Source organism: Lissotriton helveticus, chromosome 9 (genome assembly GCF_964261635.1).
Source record: "Lissotriton helveticus chromosome 9, aLisHel1.1, whole genome shotgun sequence".
NCBI lineage: Eukaryota > Metazoa > Chordata > Amphibia > Caudata > Salamandridae > Lissotriton > Lissotriton helveticus.
In genome coordinates, this window is record NC_136070.1 from 532,854,770 (window position 1) to 532,877,929 (window position 23,160).

General features: G+C 47.2%; 1 protein-coding gene across 1 annotated transcript in view; it reads right to left on the minus strand.

Annotated features, from left to right (window-relative positions):
- Nucleotides 1-23,160, minus strand: part of RAB4B (RAB4B, member RAS oncogene family) — a 222,034-nt gene that overhangs the window by 86,803 nt on the left and 112,071 nt on the right. The window contains exon 2 of the mRNA XM_078660396.1: nucleotides 1,007-1,087. Within this exon, the coding sequence (XP_078516522.1) occupies nucleotides 1,007-1,087 (81 nt within the window). The remainder of the gene's footprint in view (nucleotides 1-1,006; nucleotides 1,088-23,160) is intronic.

Here is a 23,160-nt window from a genome sequence, read left to right on the forward strand (position 1 = left end):
CAGGAGGAGGCGGGATTCAGCTCTGTACCGTCAACTATAGATTCACGACTCTCTCCGAGTTCTGAACACATTAGAAGGATCTCAGCAGGTAAATGTAGTCCTTTTTCAATTCTTCTAGGTTTGTTAGATTGGTTTTGTAGCTAAGACTGAAGGAAATAGATTCCCAACGAACCGACAAAAGCTAAACAAGCGGCAAACTCCCGATTTTTGAAGCCACGAAAGTTTTCACAGTCAAGCAGGGAAACAAGCTAACTTCTGTGGCTCAACTTGGCATGTCCCAAATAGCTTCTAAATGCGGCATGCGCGTCCCGAAAACGATAAAAACAAGGGGCAATCTCCCGATTTTTGAAGACACAAATTGCAGAGGCAGTCAGGTCCCGGGCCGGCCAGCCAATCTCAGCGCGGCACGGGAAATGACGTCACAGGGGTGTCCCGGGCCGGCAGCCAATCACAGCGCGGCCCAGGACAAAGGGGCGGGACTTAAAAAAAGCCCGAGAAACTCCCCGAATCGCGTTTTCTCGAGAAAGCGTGATTGACAGCCTCTGTCTCCCAATGGCTAGCCTCCATTTATGGAGCTAGCCAATGAGAGACAGAGGCGGAACCAACGTCGCTATGTAGGATCATGAGGTTTCGCCGTGGGCGGAGCAACTGCTACGCAGTTGCAACGCCCAGGGCGAAACCTAAAAAAGGCACACACAAAGGTAAAAAAAAATGTGTGCCAACTAAAAAGTGCCATTTCCACAAAATGATTGTGTGGGAGTATTCGGCTTTGCCTGAGTCAGAAGCCCCACACTCTTTACGGTTGCATATGTTCAGCTGATATAGTGAGGGGCTCTCAAACAGACCACTCATTAAAGTAAGAAAACACACAAGATGGTTTACACTTGACAGGAACAGGAAATAGTGACAAAATCTGACAAAGAAATGTTCAAAATGTGGCTTGAAGCAAACTACGGAGAAATTGGGGGAGGGAATGCAAGACAAAAGTAAGGCATGTGTAACCTACATTTATTTTCGATAAACTGATGCAACAGGCAGGACTTGCCCGTGCCGGCACTCCCAATCACCAGGAACTTGAAGAGAAAATCTGAAAGAGAAAAACATATCAAATGAACGACTAGGCCAAGTGGGCGTGGTAAAGGCTGGACTGCACACAGTGGACTGCAATACCATAATGTTGTGGTCTTCCTAAGACAACCCGTCTACATAAGGTACACGACTTTGTGAACTTGTAGTTTAATGCCCATTGGCGTAAATCACCCAGTTCCCCTTGGATAGAATACCCTTGGCTGGAGGGGCCTTTCCCTTTCTCACAGCGTTTCAGTTACCATCTATGGGGTACACCACTCCTACCTACGTCTAATTTAGTTAACTGGTACCTACATACAAGCAGGGCTTGTCTCATTTAAACTGATAGTTTATATAGCACTAAGGACTCATGAAAAAAGCCACAGGGATTGTGGGGCAATTGAAGACCAGCAAATGCAGCATGGTTGACTAAACAGTGTTACTGGAAAGAAAAATTATATGAAAAATTGAAAGCAAATAACTTAAAAATAAAAATAAAATGGTGTATTCTTCAATGAAAAAACAATTAGGCAGCAATTCCATGGCAACATTACATTGCGTTTTTGTGGGGACAACACAAATTGGTACATAGGTAATCACAATACTATACAGTATAGAAAATACATTGGTTTTGCAAGAAAAAAAATTGCTAATTTAGGAGATGCTATTCAAAATGTTATTCACTAAAATTAACGTTATTGCCTTGCCAAGACCATGGGAAAACCTTTTTTATCATCACTGCCCTGCGTACATTCCATACTAAAACAGTTAATGTAAAACATATTCTATGCTGCACTCAACACAATAATTCATATACACACTTACTGTAATTCCGACAGGAAAGAGCCAATACGGCTATATTGCATAGAAGTTACACTTTAAAATTCATGACATAAAACTTAAAAACTTCCAAAACGTTTGGTATTCTTCTAAACGGAGTGTCGGCTCGAAATAAGCGCTGCTATGACAACGGTGCTAGTGATGAGTAAACACGAATTTGTATGGACAGTGAAACAAAAGATTTTCATGATAAAGAAGCAATCATTCTTTGCGCCCCATTTCATTTAAATAGTATTTCAGGGGGGGGTATTAAAACAACTAGAAAACACGTGAATGCGTGTATACAGCAATCACCAGCTGAAGGGTGATCAATTAAGAATGTCTGGGAGAATCATCACGTTTCAGTGGATTTCGACGGATGGTGGATGACGTGAAAAGTGCAACAAATCCATATTTACGCAGAAAACATTGCTACTCCTGTATCATATAATTTCAGTGGACCCTACTGCCCTCGGCACAAACTTTAGAAACAACATTATCTAGTTGTGATTGGTGCAAAAGTGATGAAATAGTGCATATGCATTCTCGAAGAACTTGATCCATCTTATATAAAAATCAATGGACAAAACCATCCTCACAGAGACAAGGGCGATGACTTGGTCCTCAATTTCCCAAGATAGTTACACATTTTCTAGACTCCTCTGGGAAATGTTTGGGAAACCATAAATATTATAGCTTCATAAGTCAACATAAAAAGCTTGCTATGCTTGTGCCCTTCAGATGCATTTGGCGAACTCTCCTCACAGGTGGGCAATCGTATGTCCCCAGTACGAACATGAGAAGATCGCTTGCATTTAGTAAGCAAAAGCAATGAGGAATAGACAGTACCGGTATTTGAAATTGACAACGCAGCATGATTGGCATGATGTGACGTCAGAGGTATCATCGCCCACTTTGAGGTAGTTCCGCAGGCGGTCCTACATATTTATCCTCCCCCGTCCTGCTTGAGAAAGTTAACTTCTTTAAATTAAAGTCTTCACTGTTCCTCATTCACTCATTTAAACAAAATGTGTCAATGACAGAATTGTTTTTTAGCTCTGCTAGACCTGAGCAGAGGCCGTGTCCCAAGTGACTCTAAAAAGTATATTGACCATCCAGCAGCGGGTAAGGAGAGTTGGTTGAAACTAACTTGTGACAAAATTAGAAACACTTTCTTTGGCTCCTCACCACCAATAAAAGGAAAGGCATCAAAACATGTTAAAAAACCGAAACCAAAACTAAAAACAAGAAACTAAGGTTACATAAAAAAATGATTACTGAAAAAATACACGCATTATATAGGGCTGGGAAATTATAGTAAATACATGGATTATGCATGAAATGGTAATACAAAAAAAAGTTAAACATGTTTGCAGTACTTTCCACTATTGATCCTTCAGCATCCACACCTTTGGTTTTAGAGTTTATGACACATTTGAGAATTAAATACGATTCACATTTATATTTTAGACTTAAAAAGAGATAACCCAAGAACAAACTGCTCTGACAGACACAGAAAGCTAAAAATTTTGCTACATACCCTAGGTCATAATTTTCTTCAAATCAGTCACTGACTCTACCAAAGATGGCAAATTAGTTTTAAAAATACCTGCTTATCCACACAAAATGCGGTATGGCAAGCCTTCTTTGTTCCACTCCAAGAAGTGTCCTCTTTAGGAGCAGCCACAGCAGTAGCAGTTGCCTAATCAAGAGCTTCTAGGTCAACATATTTCAAAATGTTTACTCAAGCTTGAGAATTCCATACCAGTCGCTATTCAAAATGAATTAGTCAAACTTTTTTGAAAGCTCCAAAAATCTTCACCTGTTCAACATTTCGGAACAATGTCACTCATTCATCGGTTACTACTATGACCAGATGCTAAAATGCCAAACAACAAAGTTGCCCCTTAGAAATGCATTTAACCACTTATTCTATGTAGACTTCTGTATTTGTTCACTGGTGAATCTTTTGTTACCTTTAGACATTACCATTATTTTTAATTCTCCTCACTACATATGACCCATACCTTTATCCTCTATAGGAGCCTCATCACAATTCAAGAAGATGGAGTTCTGTGACTTCTCTAAAAAGCTCCAAGGATTTCACCAGTATGAAGATCAGTTGCTTCCTGCCTGCTAGTGTGCGAAGAGCAATATGACTGTGAGGTCTGTTGGCCAAGTTTTGATGCTGTTGTAAAAGTCAGGAGTATAATACCAAGGACCTAGTTATCATGAACTATATCAAAATTGAAAAAAGCTTAATATGGACATTCTTCAGTTGGGGCTCAGCCCCGATCTTATCAACATCTCCAATATGATCTGTCCAAACAGGTCTGAGGTTGAATCTCCTACCCCAAATGCCTGAGAAAACTGGACATAAAGACACACACCTTACTCTGCTTAAGTACTATGGGCACTGGGCGCTATTCCCATTCTCTCTGAAGCTTTTGTGCACAGCCTTCTGCCTCCTAGTTTTTTTTTGTTTTTTTAAAGTTTTGAACAATTTATAAGCCAGTTCATAATGGATTCAAAAGTAGGGGGAGTGGGAATGAGAATGTAGCCTAACTGGTAGAGCGGTCGACCTCGGAACTGGGTTCTAGTCTCAGCAAGGTTGCTCAACATCCTGTAATTCTGGGCAAATAACTTCCTAACAAAATGAATGTGTCCATTTGTAAGGCAACTGGTGCTCATGTAAAGCGCTCTGAAACCTTTGGGTCAAGTTTGCGCTATATAAACCTCCCCCAACAAATGCAACTCCAATAGAAGGCTCTCCGTATCACTTCCAGTTAGTGAGCCAAGTACCGCAATTTATTTACATTTTTCTTATTTTAGAGGATATTTTCCACATCTCAGGACCCCCTGATCAACTGTAAGTAATTTTTATTTGCATAGTTAATTAAAACCATTGCAGTACATTCGTTGTGAAAAAAAAAAAAAACATTGCAGTACAAATATCAAGATTTCAAACAAGATCTACAAGCATCCGTAAAAACAGTATATCATAAAACGCAATTTTTCTTTTCTTTTTGAAATCATAAAAATGTATACTTTTTGGGCGACCTTAAGTGGAAATAAATACAGTTTTGTGTTATAATACTATTTAATAGGCCATTAGGAATCAAGCCTTGGCATTTTCCTTTCCACCACCTTCATAAACTTCACAAGACTACAGTTCAGCTGTGGATTGTGGGGTGCAAAGCAGGCAAGAACTGCTTGTCTTCGTAAGCGTATTCCTCACTGATTGAAATGGCATTTTAGCAGAGGTTTTCGTTCTTCCAAAAGTTCATCACAGGAGCATAACAAATGCAGCATATCCTCTGGCGCTGAACCACATAAACGACAGAGGGAGCCTTTCTTATCCTTTAGCCAGTGTGGAAAATGCCGGTAACAGGCCCAACCTGTACTTCAAAAACTTAATTTTAGCAATTTTAGCATAACCCAATTCAAGGTAGTTCTGTGGTGCTTGTGTGGAATACGAGTTCAGGGTCATCCAGCCCTGTGACCTATTCGTGAGGGGTACCTTGTCTTCAACCCACAAAAGATGTTTGATTGTTTTCCTAACCAGTTTTTTAAGCGTTATATGTGGGGGTATCCCATGGCTAATTTAAGCCAATATTCGCCAAGCTGCTTTTGAGATACTTGGCAGCTGGTAAGGGCCGAGTGTTGCTCTAACTCCTTCCATAGATAATTATTTAGAGTTCCATGTTTGGATTTTCGAACTTTGTCCCAGGTAGTTATGTACGCCCCCTATCTTGCCAGGAGCTGTTCCTGGATGCCAAAGCCTAGCCTAATTTGAGCCGGTGAGGTATGTTTGGGCAGGCTAAAAATAATCCTGTATGCAGCTATGACTGTATTATCAAGAGTCTTTGCATCTCTACCTCGCTGTACTTCACTCCCATAAGTGACTGTTGGCAGGAGTTTAGCTCGTATTACTTGTACCAGAGGTAGGAGAGATGGGCCAGTGAGTTTACTGTTTAGTGCTTTTAAAGAGATTGCTAGGGCAAGGCCTTTACCTCTAATGCTGGTTTTCTGTACAGTAAACTGGCCACTGTTATCGTGGCCAGGTACACATTTTTTTCCTGTACTTACTGATTGTCATTGTCTGCGTATTCTCCTGGTTTATGGTCAGTTTGTTTGCTTAGTTTGCTTCAGAATAGCCCTGTGTAGCATTTACAAGATGTTGTAGCCCTACTTTTGTATGGCTGATTAGGACTATGTTGCCCGCATAAAGAAGACACGATAATAATAGCCTACCTGATCAAGTGTGAGGTTGGATTGTGGTGCCCAAGTCATAACATATTCAGTTTAGCGAGTATTTTTCTTTTACAATCATTCTGGAACTGGCTGCCAAACCATTAGCATTGTTTAGTGGTGGCCAGATAAACATTTAGGGGCCTATTACGATTGCGGATTTCCCGCATCCACCGGGCCGGCGGAAGCCACCGCCGGCCCGGAGGATGCGGGAAAACCGCCACGGAGGCTTGAAAGACCCACCGCCAAATTAGGATGGCTGGTGGGTCTTGCAATCTGTCCTCCGCTTTTCCGCCGCGGTCGCCTTCCGACCGCGGCGGAAAAGCATTAACATGGCTGGCGGTGTCTATCAGACACCGCCAGCCATATTACGATGGAGTAGTAAGTATGCTTTTCCGCCGTGGAAAAGCATACGGACCTTCACTTCGGGGGCCCGTTGCGGGCCCCCTGGGTGAAGGGGGTTGGGGGGTGCACATGGGGGGTACCTATGGTACCCCCCTGCATTTGCGTGGACAAAGCGGCAGGCACCGCGCGGTGCCTGCTGCTTTGTGCACGCAAATGCCGTGCAGGCATTTTTAACATTGCGGCGGGTGCAGCTTGAAGCTGCACCCGCCGCAATGTTAAAGATAGAGGATGTGACCGCCACCCTGGCGGTCACATCCTAATCTGCACGGAGGGACCGCCCCATCATAATCGGCCCCTTAATCAGCAACATTCAAACAACTATAAGTTTGTAATCACAGACTCTACACAGCTGTGGTTAAGTCACGTTTTAGCAAGAAATGTATGAATTTTTCCTAGCAACATAAGTATTGTTTGATGAGCCTGAACAAAACTCCCCAAATGTCTGGTCCGTCAAGCTTAAGTCTCAGGTTCTTAATTTCAAATTTCGTGCAGACTGGTCAAGGAGAGACAAGGGTATTTTGGATGACCCAAACACATGTTCCATTTTAATTCCCATAGGAATTGATGTTCTCTGTGGTTGAGCAAAATTATGGAAACAATTGTACAAAAAGAACTTTGGTCAGAATGGGACAATTTTTAGCCATTCATAATGAAAATGCTAATTTAAGTAGCAAGCTACAGCAAGTAGGCTGTGTGGTTTGAAGAGAGTTGCCTGTTCTATGATCCTAAGTTGTAAGTTTTTCCATGTCATGTGTGATTTCCACTGATGTTCATTTGTTGTGTTATGGGGCACAGCGCTTAGCAGTGTGGTAGAGAAAGGAGTATGAGAGACATGAAGTTTATGTTTCTTACTGGGCTAACACATTGGAGAAGCTCTACATGTCACATTAAGGCATTTCTTATGATTGTAGTTTACATAGCTAGGTATTGTACTGGGCTGTCCAACCCAGTTTTGTTTAATGATTTTGGTCCTGAGCAAGCATGGTTAGAAAGAATAATGGTGAAGGGGATCTGCTAGGGGGGCTTTGTTGCCATCATCCCATGACTGAATGGCATTTTGATATGTAAAGAAGCAAGTTAAGTGCGTACGTAGCTGGGACCTGCAATGGTGGATTAGATTAGAGTTCTCTAGTTGGCGAGCAGTATATGGCAAACCTCAACAGTTTTCCATGCTACTGTTATTACATGCTAGTTCAGTTGGTGATGGCTGGTTTATTAGTTGGTACAGTAGGTGATGATGGACAAGACCAGTATCATATGTTTTACGTGAGTGTATGATTAAGCTATTTTAAGATGATGACCCGAGTTGTTATCATCATCATCATCATCTTTATTTCAGCTTCATTTGCCATAAAAGATAAAACACAACAGTTATACAGATCAAACAATTACTTGCATCCCGGATAATTAATCAGATTTTTTTTAAAACAGTAGCATGATTCCTTAATACATATCATCATACAGGAAGCTGTAATTAGTCCATAGAAACAATAGAAATGTTAAAAAGATAATTACATGTTGATAATGTTTAAAATTATACAATTATTCTGCAACCCTGGATAGTAAACGTCTTCTCTTCTGCCAGAAGGTTTCCAGGTATTTGGCTACCGCAAACACTATCATGCCAGAGAGGTCCGTTTTGAGAACCCTATATGCCTGCAGGCAGAGAGTAAAGCCCAGATTTTTGCAGGCCGGAACTATCCACTGCCTTCTAGCCTTCGCATAAGTTCGACAGAAAAACAGTATGTGCAACTCAGTTTCCTGGTCATAATTACACCCGGGGCAGTGACTCAGGGAGGGCTCAGTCCACTTGCTAGTGAAGGCTCGGATTGGTAGGCTTCCGTACCTCCACTGTAGGTACAGTTTCCTAGTATTAGTTGGAAATATAACATCTAGGATTCCCTCCAGCTTATAAATTTCCTTGGTCTTTAGGAAGGAGTCGGTCAGGGTACCAGACTGTGTGCCCTGTCTCTGTGCCACAATTTTGCTTTCATGGTACAGTGAAAGTAACTGCTTCCGAGAAACCGTGGAGCAAGCAGTCGCAGGATCAAACCACAGGTTGGCTAGTCCCAAACGCAAAAACTCGTTTTTTATGTGCTGAAACCAGGGGATATTCCCTACAATCGAGTAGTTCACAATTTCCTGCAGCTCAGACCTGTAGTTTACCAGCTTTGGTGTGGTCCAAACTCTACGCCAGAAGATTAGCCTGAAATCCGGCTCTCCATTAGATCCATGTCCGGCTAAATGCTTAGGGAAAGTGGCTTCCGCCATTAACATCTTGGTGAACCCCCTGCTGAATACATCTTTGTCGACAGGGAAGGTGCCTCAGGCCTGGAAGCGAGCCATGATTCTTCCGCTGCTCAAAAAACCCACCTTGGACCCCCTGATTCATGCTAACTATCGGCCAATCTCCCTGCTCCCTGCTATGGCAAAAGTGGCCGAGCGTTATGTGCACAGGATAATTTCCAGCTTCATCGAAGGAAACGACCTGTTGCACACCTCGCAGTCCGGCTTCCGTACTAATTTTAGCACGGAGTCGGCTCTGCTGGAGGTCACGGACGCCATCAGGGAAGTACTCGATCTGGGGGGAAAGGCCGTGTTAGTCATGCTTGACTTGTCGGCGGCTTTCGACACCGTTCCCCATGATGCCCTCCTTGTAAGACTCTGGGAGTGTGGCCTTCGTGGAACGGTGTGGAACTGGCTAAAATCATTTCTGGCCGACCGCCGACAAACGGTCTGGGCGCCTCCTTTTTCCGCTGATATGGCTCCGCTAGAGGTGGGAGTTCCGCAGGGCTCCATTCTTAGCCCTATGCTGTTTAACATCTTTATGGCCCCTCTGGCGGAAGTCGCGGAATCCTTCGGCGCCCAGATCGTGTCTTATGCCGATGACACCCAACTCCTGTTCACTTGTGACAGGGCTGGGTCATTCGACAGCACAAAGATCAGGGATTGCCTTGGTGCGGTGTTTGAGTGGTTCAGAGGTCATGGCTTGAAATGCAACTCTGACAAGTCAGAGTTGCTTTTTTTCGGTTGCGCACCGGAACTTGACTGGAAATCCTGGTGGCCACTGGATATGTCTCCTCCTGACAAAGTCGCTGTTAAGGCCAAAAATCTGGGGGTGATAGTAGACTGTGACTTATCCTTTGGACCTCACATCTCGTCCACTGTTGGGAAATGCTTCGGCATCTTACGGATGTTGAGGAAATTTCTTCCTCTACTATCACTCAACCACAGGAAGACAGTCGTTCAGGCACTAATCGGGTCGCGATTGGACTACGCAAACGCTCTCTTTGTGGGTCTACCGAAATATCTTATGACCCGTTTGCAAGTGGTCCAAAATTCGGCAGCCCGTGCCATCTTTGGACTCCCGAGGAGAGCTGGTGCCACTGCCTTACTGAACACCCTTCATTGGCTACCTATCTCCAAGAGAGTCCTTTTTAAATGCCTGACGGTGGCCTTTAAGGCCCTTCATGGTATTGGCCCCAAATACCTTGGGAAACGTTTTTCCAGGTATGTGCCAAGCAGGACTCTTAGGTCATCGGGTCTGTCCTTGTTGACTGTCCCTGTAATTCGCCGTGCTCGTCATGGTGGTCGATCCTTCCGCTATCTGACATCCAAGGCATGGAACGAATTACCATTGTCCTTGAGATCGGCCCCTTGTCTCCTTGCTTTCAGAAAGGACCTGAAGACATGGCTTTTTAGGTAACAGTTCCTTTCCCTCTTCCTTTTGTTGTGCGGTTGCTTTTTGCTGTTCCTTTCTTTGCTAAAGCGCCGGGATGCTCCTCTGGAGTTGCCGTGCGCTATAAAAGAATTAAAGTAACATAACATAACATTAGGGGCCTAACTCCCAAGTCTTCATCAAGTGGCCTTAATCCCAAATCAAGCCTCATCGGCAAAAGGGGGGTACTAGGGGGGAGAGATAAAAGCTGCCTAATACATTTGTTCTCCGTTACCACCAACTCACGTTTACACATATGGCCCCAGAGTTCACTACCATTCATGACCGCTCCCCTGGCCTGCACTCTATATATCTCTAGCGGGGGACCGATTGCCTTGATGGTAGATTTGTTTTTATTTATAAGGCTAATAACTCCTCCCGCCAGTTGGGCCAGTTTAAGTTGTGATTTTGTTTGATGATGTCCCCAAGACATTCTCATTTAGAGTCACCCCTAGGTATTCAAAGGTTCGAACCCTCTCCAGCCTATTTCCACCGATGCATGGGTTAGGGCGTGTTTTTGATGGGGGATTAAAGATCATATATTTGGTCTTGAGAGTGTTAATCTCAAGGCCATGGTTACCACAGAATACCTTGAAACCCTTGAGAACTCGTTGGATCCCCATAGGTGACTTAGACAGTTTCAGGGTCTCGTCTGCGAACATAATCGCCGGCACCCTGCTTCCGGCAAGTCTGGGGGCATCGCCATCCTCTACCCCATTTAGATGGGCGATTACCTCGTTGACATAGAGGCAAAACAGGGTCGGTGCCAGCACACAACCCTGTTTTACCCCCCTGTCAACAAGGAATCTATTAGATAGAGAACCATCCCGGCCACATCTAACCTGCGCGTAGTTATCTGTGTGTAGGCGAACAATCATATTTAGAAGGTGTTCTGGTACCCCCATGTTGGATAGGACAGACAAGAGTTTTCTACGGGGTACGAGCGCTCGTAGATCTACGAAACCGGTATAGAGGCTGCCACCCTCCAATTTTACCGTTTTCCAATATAGGAGGGCCAAGCGGAAAATTTGATCTATAGTAGAGACTTTCTTCCTGAACCCTGCTTGATAAGGGCTCAGGACTGAGTGATCAAGCATCCACTCTAATAGGCGGTCCAGGATGAGCCTTGCGAAGACCTTTTGTGGGACATCTATGAGGCTAATAGGCCTGTAGTTGGCTGGGAGCAGAGGAGAGCCCTTCTTGAAGATGGGTACAATCTCTGCCCCTAGCCAAGTACTAGGAACCTCCATCCCACCCAAAATTGAGTTGAAAAGGACCTGTAGGTATGGGGCCCAGACAGTTGGTACATGCTTGATTAAGTCTCCCGGGAGCCTGTCCAAGCCCGGAGCTTTTTCCGCTCTCAATTTATCAATTGCGGCACCAACCTCCGCCACGGTGAATTCTTCCTGGGCCAATTCAGGGCTAGGGCCCATCACTGGATTACCTATGTCTTCTGCCTGATCTGTGCTAGCCTGCGAGTATAGGGTTCGGAAGTGAGCCTCCCAGACACTAGAAGAGCAATGTTAGCTTCTACTGCTGGTGTTGGGTCCACAGAGCCATTTTTAACGATCTGCCAGAATTTCCGGGCGTCTCTAAGGTTAAGGGCACCCACCATTTCAGACCAGTTTTCGTTGTCCCACTCAGTCTTGGCAATCTGGATTTGGTGTTTATATTCTGTCCTTTTTGCCCTGATCAACACAGTGCTACCCCTTTGCTTCATAGCCTCAAGTAGTTCGGTTTTAGCTTTCCTACAGGCTGTGTTGTACCATGAGGCTTTTGTCGATTTGCTGATCTTTTTCGTTACTCGCGGGTTCAATACCTCTGCTACTGCACTGGTGAGCTCCGAATGAAGATCGCCAGGTGCATTGTGTTTCTCCACAGACGGGCATAATAAAATAAGCTCTTCTACTCTTTGCAGGACCGGTAGTATTTTGGCATAGAGCCGGGAAATAGATGCTGGATTCCCTATAACTTTAGCCCATCTTATTCTGCGTCTATCGCTGGATAGGATCGCTCTAGGGTCCGGGGAGGTATTAGGCATCTGGTTCTCAGCAATAATACCGGGCACCTGGAATTTCAGGATCAGAGCATTGTGATCGCTTTCGTCACGTGGGGTTACCTGAAAACTCCTTACCATAGCCCAGTCACGAATCTCCACAAAGATGTAGTCTATGTGTGAAGCAAACCCCAGTTTATTAAAGGTGGGTTTCGGGGGAATGTCCCCACTGACCCGCCCATTGCAGGCCCTTATAGAGTTATTAAGAGTCAGGGCCATGATTTGGGTAGCAAGCGGAGTCCAGGACTTCACTGTTGGGCCCCCAACAGGTGGTATATCCCATTGGTCATTTTAAGATGATGACCCGAATTGTTATGATATTACTGTGGGCCAGAAGGGTTACAAATTAATTGAAATCACCATATAATATTCAGGCTAACCATAGGCCAGCCCTTCTTAGCTTACCTAGAAAGTAATATGCTATTGTGTTGTTTGACAATTGTGGGTTGTAAACTGAAGTTGAAGGTACAATTATTTTTCTGGGTTCAATTACAGGGTTGTATGATGTAGTTATTTTGAAAATAAGTATTAAAAAAATGACGGATCGAGTGCTTGAATTAGTCTGAGCCACTGGTAATTAATCAGGGCTGCATCACAATCCATCATTATTTTGCAACCATAACATCTCTGTTGTACACTTCAAATATCTTGGAAATAACCATATTTTCAACTGTTTTCTGAAGTGAATTTATGTTCCAGGATTCTTCGAATCTTGGCTCATAGCAAGTTCCAGAGTTTGGCAGCGTGCACTGAGAAAGAAAGCAGTGACTCCTAAGGACTTCTTATGGTAAGGTGGTATGATGCTCCGGAGAGCAGGGTACTGTTTTGTTTATATTACTTAAATTTAACTTGCAGTTACAGTTGTCCTTTTCCTGGGAGGCTCTGTAGACAATGCAGAATGCCTTGAGCAATGCCATTCCAGCTTTAGGTAGCCAGTGGAGTGACTAAAAGACTGGAGTCATGTGATCGCTCAAGTGACAGACTCTTGTGGCAGCATTTTATATTAGATGTATTATGCGTACGATTAATCTGCACTCGCCAAGGTATAGACTGTTGGCACAGTCAAGCTTGGAGATTACAAGAGTAGGGATGGCTTGTAATTTTTGTTAATATGGAAGATGTGACGCAATGTTTTCAATGTGCAAAAGGCAATTTTTGAGACGCTGATTACTGATCGGTCTGAGTCCATGACTTCGCCTGATTTAGTTGGCAGGGCCTTGAGTTCCTTGGGCGATATAGCGGTCGGTTGGTATTTTTGCTATTTTACAAGTCATGATTTCTGTCTTTGTGGTGAGGAGCTTTGGGTGAATATTCATCAACCATGTGTTTATGGCAATAAAGTATTTTTCAAGTTTTGAATTTTTGAAGTATTCCTGGTCATCAATTCTTAGAATGATTTGCATAGTTGTAACAGGTGTGGTTGAATTATTTAATCAGGTTTGAGCAGGGTGTTGAGTAGATATTGTATAGCAGCAGGGATAGGTGGGTGTGAGGTGCGGATGCAAAAGGTGGTAGGTAAACAAGACTGTCAGTCTTTGAAATAAAAAACAATCCATTTTAGAGTTCCCTGTCACCAGGTCTCATAATGACATCCCAATAGGCCTCCAACCTACATTCATACTTTTGATCTAAAAAGAGGCCTGTTAGGGACGCACTATGCACCAGTGACAGAGACTTAAGACAAACCATGCCCCAATAAAGAGTTTTAAAATCGTTTTTAGATGGGAACTGATTCCCTTCTGGGTCCTCCCACAAGTGCCTAAGCACCATGTCGACCAGCGTGCCCTTAATTTTGTTCAACCAAGTATTTTTTGAAGACATATCAGCTTCTCCGATATGCGTAACTGATCTGGCATATGGTGCTAACTCAGGGGTTGTCCAAAGCCGTCTCCAATACGCAAGGGGTCTGAAGCCCGCTGCCTCCTCAATGGGAATACAACCTAGATCTAAAAGTAGAGGTTTGAGGGGGGACGATTGGGGAAGGTCAGTCAGGGATCTCCGAAACTTGTTTTGGGCCAGGGTTAAGGGGCCCAGATTATCGAAGCCCCAGAGTTAAGCACCATAAATTATGGAGGCCCTGAATTTCCCATTGTATATGGCAAGTGCTGGACCTACGGGTTTAGTATAGGACAGCAGATACTCTTTTAAAAGGGCCCCTGCTAATTGATAATGCCCAAGGGCTAGTAAATCTATCAGAGGCTTCCAGTTAATCCTCTTGCCCATCGTTACGCCCAGGTATCTAAAGTTGTCAGTTTGTTCCAACTGTGCGTTATTCATTACAACTCTGCCTTTCACTTTTTTGTGTTTGTGCTGCACCATGAACTTAGTCTTACCAACATTAACTATAAGCTCATGGTCATTACAAAATAAAGTAATCTATCGAGGGCTTGTTGCAGACCTGATTGTGTTTTGGATAAAATTAGGGTGTTGTCTGCAAACATTAAAAGTGGAACCCTCACGCCAGCGAGAGTAGGAGCATCAGTTGGATATTCAGAGTAGTACGAGATAACATTATTTATAAACAGAGAGAAGAGGGTGGTGGCCAAAACACAACCCTGCCGTACCCCATTGGTCACAGGAAACCGATCCGTTATCTCTCCCTGTTGACCCCACCGAACCCGAGCATAATTAGACTCATGAAGTTTAATGATGAAATTTAAAATCTCAGGGGGCATCCCTACTTCCTTACGTGAATCCCACAACTTAGAGCGGGGCACCAGATCAAATGCTGACATTAGATCTATAAATGTAGAGTAGAGAGTCCCCCCTGTTAAGACCACAGTATTCCAATAAATCATCATGAATCTAAGAACTTGGTCGATAGTGCTGACATAAGGGTGGAAGCCAGCTTGAAAAGTGGATAGAATTTCTTGGTCATCTACCCAAGTATTTACCCTACTCAGCACAAGTCTGGTCACAAACTTGCATGGTATCTGTTAGAACCGGGGGTCTCTAGTTGGCAGAGGTAAGTACCTTAGCCCAAGTAGGGACCCTTGCTTCTAGTCAGGGTGAAGGAATGACCCTCTGAGATAACCCCCGCTCACCCTCTAGGTAGCATGGCGCGAGCAGTCTAGGCTAAACAGAGGCAATGTGGATAACATTTGCACTTAACACAACAATAATCCCCAATCCACCACAAACTGAGACCACACAGGTAAGTATATTTTATAAAAATATATAACTTTATCTAGTTTTAGTAAGTAGATCAAGCATTTGCACGATAATCACTTTTTTCAATACTAGGTTGCACTTAATTCTTAATGGTTGCACTTGTTGGGAAGTTCTTATAAAAAAAATTAGAAATAATCTCAAGTCTCTTAATTCAGCAGTTAAAAATAATGCCACTGATTTCTATTCACTTAGCTCTGAAAACGAGCAGTCAAAGCAGTGCCAAATGCTCAGTTACCCAGAACCAGCCTTCGCCGTCACTGAGCCCCCCAAGCGCGGCAAGCGCGCCTCACCCGGTATCCTCGGGACTCCTTTTCTGCTGTTCGGGGCTGTCACGTGCGCTGGATGGCCTCAGGCGCCTCGCGCCTAGGAGAGCACACTCGCTCCTTGCCCCGGCCGGTCCCCTCGTGCTCTCCCGCCCGCTCTCGACAATCCAACGAGCGGCGGGGGATGCAGCACACCTCGGGGGACGACAGGCCCGGGGTGAGGAACACACGCGGACTCACTCCCTCGGCGAGGACGGGTCAGGCAGCTGCTCCGGCTGTCGGCTCCTCGCTGGGGTAACCAGATCACGGCTTCTTCGGCGGCTTGTAGGCTGCTCCACGCCGCGGGCCAATCAGGTCGCGGCCCTCTGGTCGAGCCCCTTCAGTACCCGGGAGTCAGCCAATGGCAGAGCGGCTCCCGGGACTCGGCTCTGATGATGCGGGGCCGTCAACCAAGGACAGTACGGCCTCGCGGATGACGCTACGCTGCACGGGCCAATCCCGTCGCGGCGTTACTGAGGGGGCTCGGCTCCCTCAGCCAATGGGAGCGCGGCGGCTTCGTTCTTCACCGCTGCAGCTCCTACACGCGAGGCAATTCACGGAGGGTGTTTCTGGCCCCGGGCCGCGTCGGTTATTTGGCGGCAAGATTCCTTTGGGGCCTGGGATCGCGGCAGAACGTCTCTGTTGCCACCCAATCAGCAGGGGGGATCCTAGTCAAAGAAACACACCACGGTCTCTCCTCGCCCCTGGAATCTGTGCCGATGAGCACAGCGAGCTCCCCACAGCTGGCAATTGGGACACACAGGTTGGGGCCGCTCCCCACACGATCTTGCCGCAGTTTTTGGCAAAGCTTCAGGAACCTTTAGCCCTGGGTTCCAAGCAGAAGGCCAGCTCTTCTCAGGCCCTTGGAGATTCAGTTCAGGAGACACAGCACACAGCAAAGTCTCTCGTAGTTTCAAGCAGGCAGGGTCACAGCACACAGCAAAGTCCCTTTCTCCTCCTCAGCTTCCAGGTGGACAGCAGAACAGGTCAGCCCTTCGAGCACACAGCAAGGCAATCTTCCTTTAGTTCTCCAGCCGTCCTCCTTACAGCCGAGGTTCCTTCTTGCTTGTAGAATTTCAGAATCTAATCTCTGTAGTCAGGGGTCCTTTCCTTATACCCCTCAATGTCTTTGAAGTCCTTTGAAGTCTTTGTGCAAGGGGGCCCTGGGTCCAGTCTAAACCAGTTCTGGGGGTTGCGGAGCACTGAGGAGTCTCTGGTTTTCTTCTTCCTGTCAGCTTCAGGGTCAGAGGTGTCAGTTGACCGGCAGGAGGGAGCTAGCATGGGGGAGGCAGGCCGGCACAGCCAAACACTTATCAGGCGTTTCTTCCTCCAACCTCCCAGGCAGGCAGATGTGCCCTTTCATCCCCGGGCTGGCTCCGACCCTCTCCTCTGGGGGCTCTGCAACCCCCCCCCCCCTGTCACATCCAGAGACCAGGCAGGCATTCCACAAACCCAGGCACACAGAAAGGTTTGGACAAGAGAACAGCCACTTTCTAAAAGTGCTATTCTCCAACACAGGATTTAAAAACACCCTTCACTAAAAGATGTGTCATTAAATTCTGAGTTCAGGGATATCTTTCACTTATGTCCCATCTTGTTCCTATGGGAAGATAGGCTGGTATCACATGGGCCCAGCCTCCTGCATGTTACTCTATGGAGCAAGATAGCCTTACAGCAGTGAGCACATAAAATGGCTGCAGCCCACTACCAGAGCATGTGACCTGCACTAGTACATGCTCTACCTTATCCATACACTGCACCCTGCCCAGGGGGGTACCTTGAGCCTTTCATAGGGGTGGCTGATGTGCACAGACAGGGATGGGTTAGGCCCAGCCAGTGGAGACACTGGCCAGGGGGACAGGGCAGTCCACTGACTGCACACAGGCCCTGCGCTGGCAGGCCTGAGTCACCATTTTAAAGCTACTCATGTGGGTGGCGCAATCTGCGCTGCAGGCCCACTAGTAGCATCTGTCATCACCAGCCCTGGCACACACAGTGCACTTTACTAGGGACTCCATGGTGATACAATTATGCCAATCAGGTATATTCAATTAATATGGCAATTTACAGAGGGAGCACTAACACTCTGACACTGATCAGCAGTGGCAGAGTGTCCAAAGCATCTAAATCAGCAAAAACGAAATCCAGCACAGCATCAAAACACTTGAGTCAGAGGCAAAAAGATGGGGGAAGAACCACGCCAAAGGTGTCAGGTCTAACACGTGTCCCCTCCAGCTGAAAGTGGGGAGAACTACCCAACCTCTTGGGAGTCCTCATCACTAAGGCGGAAGAATCTGGACAGACCGTCAGCATTGGCGTGTTCTGTACCAGGGTGGTGCTCCACCGTAAAGTCCATCCCCTGTAGGGAAATGGACCACCTCAACAATTTTGGATTCTCACCCCTCATCTGCATTAACCATCTGAGGGGCCTGTGGTCGGTCTGAACACGGAAGTGAGTCCCAAACAGGTAGGGCCTCAGCTTCTTCAGAGCCCAGACCACAGCGAAAGCTTCTCTTTCAATGGCACTCCATTTCTGTTCCCTGGGGATTAGCCTCCGGCTAATGAAAGCCACTGGTTGATCTCCTCCCTCCGCATTGATCTGTGAGAGTACTGCTCCCACGCCTTGCTCTGAAGCGTCAGTTTGCACAATGAACTCACTGGAAAAGTCAGGTGCCTTAAGCACAAGTGCTGTGCACATGGCAGTTTTGAGGGTGTCAAAAGCAGTTTGACAGGCCTCAGTCCAATTCACTTTTCTGGGCTGATTCCTCGATGTCAGCTCTGTCAAAGGGGCCACAATGGTGCCATAACCTTTGACAAACCGTCTAATACCCGGTGAGACCTAAAAAGGCTCTCACCTCAGTCTGAGTCTTGGGAGGCTCCCAAGCCAGAATGGTATCAATCTTTGCCTGTAGGGGCGCCACCTGGCCGCTCCCCACCTGGTGTCCCAAGTACACCACAGATCCCTGCCCTATCTGGCATTTACTGGCCTTGATAGTGAGGCCTGCCTTCTGCAGAGCCTTCAACACTTCAGTGAGGTGTTGCAGGTGTTCCTCCCAAGTGGAGCTGAACACAGCAATGTCATCCAGGTAGGCTGCGCTGAATTGCTCCAGCCCCGCCAGTACCTGGTTGACCAATCTCTGAAATGTGGCGGGGGCATTTTTCAACCCGAAGGGCATGACACGGAACTGGAAGTGCCCCTCTGGTGTTGAAAATGCTGACCTCTCCTTTGCCCCCTCAGTTAGGGCAATCTGCCAGTACCCTGAAGTCAAATCAAAAGTACTCAGGTACTGGGCAGCTCCCAACCGATCCACCAGCTCATCAGATCTGGGGATGGGGTGCGCGTCAGTCTTGGTGACCGCATTGAGCCCACGGTAGTCCACGCAGAACCGAAGTTCCGGGGTGCCACCTGGGGTAGCAGCTTTCTTAGGCACTAAGACCACTGGGCTAGCCCAGGGGCTGCTGGAGGGCTCAATAACCCCTAGCGTCAACATCTTGCAAACTTCTTCCTTGATGCTGGCTCTGACCTTGTCAGCCACTCTGTAAAACTTGTTTCACAGGCAGACTGTCTCCAGTGTCCACGTCGTGGACGCACCACTTGGTGACACCTGGGGTCTGGGAGAACAGGGGGGCGAACTGACCCAAGACTTGGCGACAGTCCTCCTGCTGCTCTGGAGTCAGGGTGGGGGAGAGGACCACACCATCCACTGACCCATCTTGCTCCTTGACTGCCAGGAGGTCAGGGAGAGGATCACTATCCTCCTCCCCTCCAACATCTGTAGCCATGAGCATAGTTATTTCAGTCCTCTCAAAGTGGTGTTTGAGGCGGTTCACATGTAGCACTCTCAGGGGCTTATTTAACCAAATAGGTAACCTCGCTCTTGCGCTCCACCACCTCATATGGCCCAGACCACTTGTCACGGAGCGCACAAGGCTCCACTGGCGCCATCACCCACACTTTCTGACCAGGGTGGAACTCAACCAGAGAAGTGTTCTGGTCATACCACCTCTTCATTTCCTCCTGGCTAGCCTCCAGGTTCTCCTGAGCGAGCTTCCTGAAGCGCTTGGTCTGGTTGCGAATGGCCAGCACATAGCTGAACACATCCTGAGGGGTTTTCCCACGGGATTTCTCCCACCCCTCCTTCACCAGAGTAAGAGGCCCTCTGACAGGGTGGCCATACAGCAACTCAAAGGGACTGAACCCTAAGGATTTCTGAGGCACCTCCCTGTAGGCAAACAACAGGCATGGTAACAAGACGTCCCATTTCCGCCTCATGGGCTCTTCCAGGCCCATAATCATGCCCTTCAATGTGCGGTTGAATCTCTCAACCAGCCCATTTCCTTGAGGGTGGTAAGGAGTGGTGAATTTGTATGTCACCCCACACTCACTCCACAGGGACTTCATATACCTAGAAATGAAGTTTGTCCCTCTGTCTGAGATGACCTCCCGGGGAAATCCCACACGGGAAAAGATCCCCATCAGGGCACGGCCCACCACTGGGGCGGTGACTGTCCGGAGCGGGATGGCTTCCGGGTACCGAGTGGCATGGTCCACCAAGACCAGGATAAACCTGTTGCCTAGGGCTGTCTTGGGATCCAGGGGCCCCACGATGTCAATGCCCACCCGCTCAAAAGGGGTGCTCACCACAGGAAAGGGTTGGAGGGGTGCCACGCACTTCCCTCCGCTATTGCCACTGGCCTGACAAGTCTGACAAGACTTACAAAAGGCAGCGACGTGCTTCTTCATCTGGGGCCAGTAGAAATGGGTGACAAGCCTGTGATAGGTCTTGTCTTGCCCCAAGTGTCCTGCGAGAGGCACGTCATGAGCCAGACCCAGTAGGAAGTTCCTGAAGCGCTCCGGTACTACCAGCACACGGGCTGCACCGGGCTCAGCGAACTTAGGCTCACTATAAAGTAAGTTATCCTCCCAGTAGATCAAATGCTCCTTGGACCCCAGGCCCGCTGCCTGGTCTGCAGCCTGCTGCCGCACACCAATGAGAGAAGGGCACTCCTTCTGAGCCTGGCAGAATTCCTCCCTGGAGGGACCACCCTCTTGCTGCCACTGGGACAGCTCAGGCAATTCCCCTAGTTCGGCCACCTGCTCCCCGGTAGGTTCCAGGGCATCCCCCTCTGGGTCTGCCTCCTCCTGGACCGTGGGAACAGTGGGGGCCGGTTTCCCGCGCCCTCTACCCCTTCCTCTCTTGGCAGGTTCCTGGGCCATTGTTCCAGGCTCCAGTTCTGCTAGACCGCCCTCTCTGGCTGTCATTGCACGGGTGGACACACAGATCCACGCGGGCAAACCCAACATCTCCAAGTGAGTCCTGTGCTCCACCTCTTTCCATGGGGCGCTCTCCAGGTCATTACCTAATAGACAATCTACAGGCAAGGCATCACTTACAACAATTTCCAAAATACCGGAGACTCCTCCCCATTCAAATGGAACCTTTGCCAACTTGCAATAGCGCACTGAACTGTCAGACGACACCACAGGCCGGAGTACCTTGGGAACAATTTGCTCTTCAGACACCCACCGACACCTGACAGATGTCACGCTGGCCCCTGTGTCTCTCAGAGCCTCCACCTCCTGTCCATTGATGGTCACCTTCTGCCCGTATTTCTTAGTGTTTTGGGGCAGCAAAGTTTCCTGGGCCATCTCTTGGTCTCCTAGAGAGACAAGGGTCATCAATGCTAACCCCTTCTCCCCACTAGAAATCAAATCCCCTCCCAAAGCTACACTGGCTAACGCCGGAGCTGGAGCTGGAGCTGGAGCACCAGTGGGTGCTGATTTCTTCTTTGGACATTTGGGGGCAATGTGCCCCACCTCCCTACATGAATAGCAAGTCAGTGGGGCCCTTCTGTCCTGCGTGCCCTTAGGGGGCCAGGACTTCTTAGGCTGGGGGGGTTGAGACACCTTCTCCTGGGAACTACTTTGGGGCCCTTTAGAAGACTCCTTTTGATTACCCGTGTCCCCCCCACTCTTCTGCTGGGGACCCTGTCCACCTTTGGCTGGGGTACTTACCACCCCCTTGTGGACCCTGGTGCTTGTCCAGCGGTCCGCCTCTTTAGCAAGCTCACTGGGATCAGTTAACTTACTATCCAAAATATGCTGGCGCAGCTCTGGGACACATAAACTACTTAAGTGCTCCCTACTAATCAAGTGACACAACCCCACATAATCAGTAACTTTGCTGCCCTTCATCCAACCTTCCAGTGCACGCGTGTACATACTCACACACTCCACCAAAGTACTTGACTCAAGCTTCTTGAAGTTCCTAAACTTCTGGCGGTACTGTTCAGCAGTGAGCCCATACCTGAGGCACAAAGCCTCCTTCATGGCGGGGTAGGATAAAGCATTCTCTGCTTCCAAGGGTGCCAAAACATCCCTCCCAGAGGCCTCAAAATGCTTCCACAATCCTGCCCCCCAATTCTTCTCAGGCACTTCATTCATCTTTAAGGCAAATTCATACGCTCTGAACCACGCATAAATATCCTCACCCCTCTGATAATTCTGTACCAGATCCTTTGGTATGTATACCTTACCCGCCTGTACTGGTTGTGCGCTGCCACCATTAGAACTGGACACCACCTCTTTAAATTTGAAGCCCAATTCCTTCATGCTCAACTCATGAGCCAATTGGAGTTTCCTCTCCTCCAAAGCCAAAGCGGTTCTTCTCTCCTCCGCCTCTGCTTGCGCTTTGAGCTTAAAAAGCTCAATCTCATGGGCCCTAACTCTCTGATTCTCCTCTATTTCCTCTGGAGAAATAACCCTACTGGAGTGGTTGCTGCCGGTCCTAGACCCTGGCTTCCTCACTGGCAATTCACTGGACAAAAACCCATTCTCCTGTGTGCCTCCCTCTCCAGTAGTAGCTTCTGGCTCACCATGTTTGGCCTCCCACCAGGCCCTCAGAGCTTTCCGTAGCTCTTACTTGTTTGCGCTGCTCCTTACTGAGCATTCAAGCCGTTTGCAGAATTTTCTCAGTTGCTCCTTTTTATAGAGGAACAACTCCTGGATTTCAAATTCCACTTCCACTTCTGTACTCACGCTTGGCGCTTTCTGAGACATGATGCTTCCTAACCTTTTCAACTGAAAAGGTTTCACCAAAAAAGAAAAAAAATCTTGCGCAACTTGTTCTGCTAAACTAGACTAGTGATGTACAAGAAATCACTGCAGGTCAAGTGCAATTATTAGTTCAAAATCTGCACCGCTGTCCAACAATGTTAGAACCGGGGGTCTCTAGTTGGCAGAGGTAAGTACCTTAGCCCAAGTAGGGACCCTTGCTTCTAGTCAGGGTGAAGGAATGACCCTCTGAGATAACCCCCGCTCACCCTCTAGGTAGCATGGCGCGAGCAGTCTAGGCTAAACAGAGGCAATG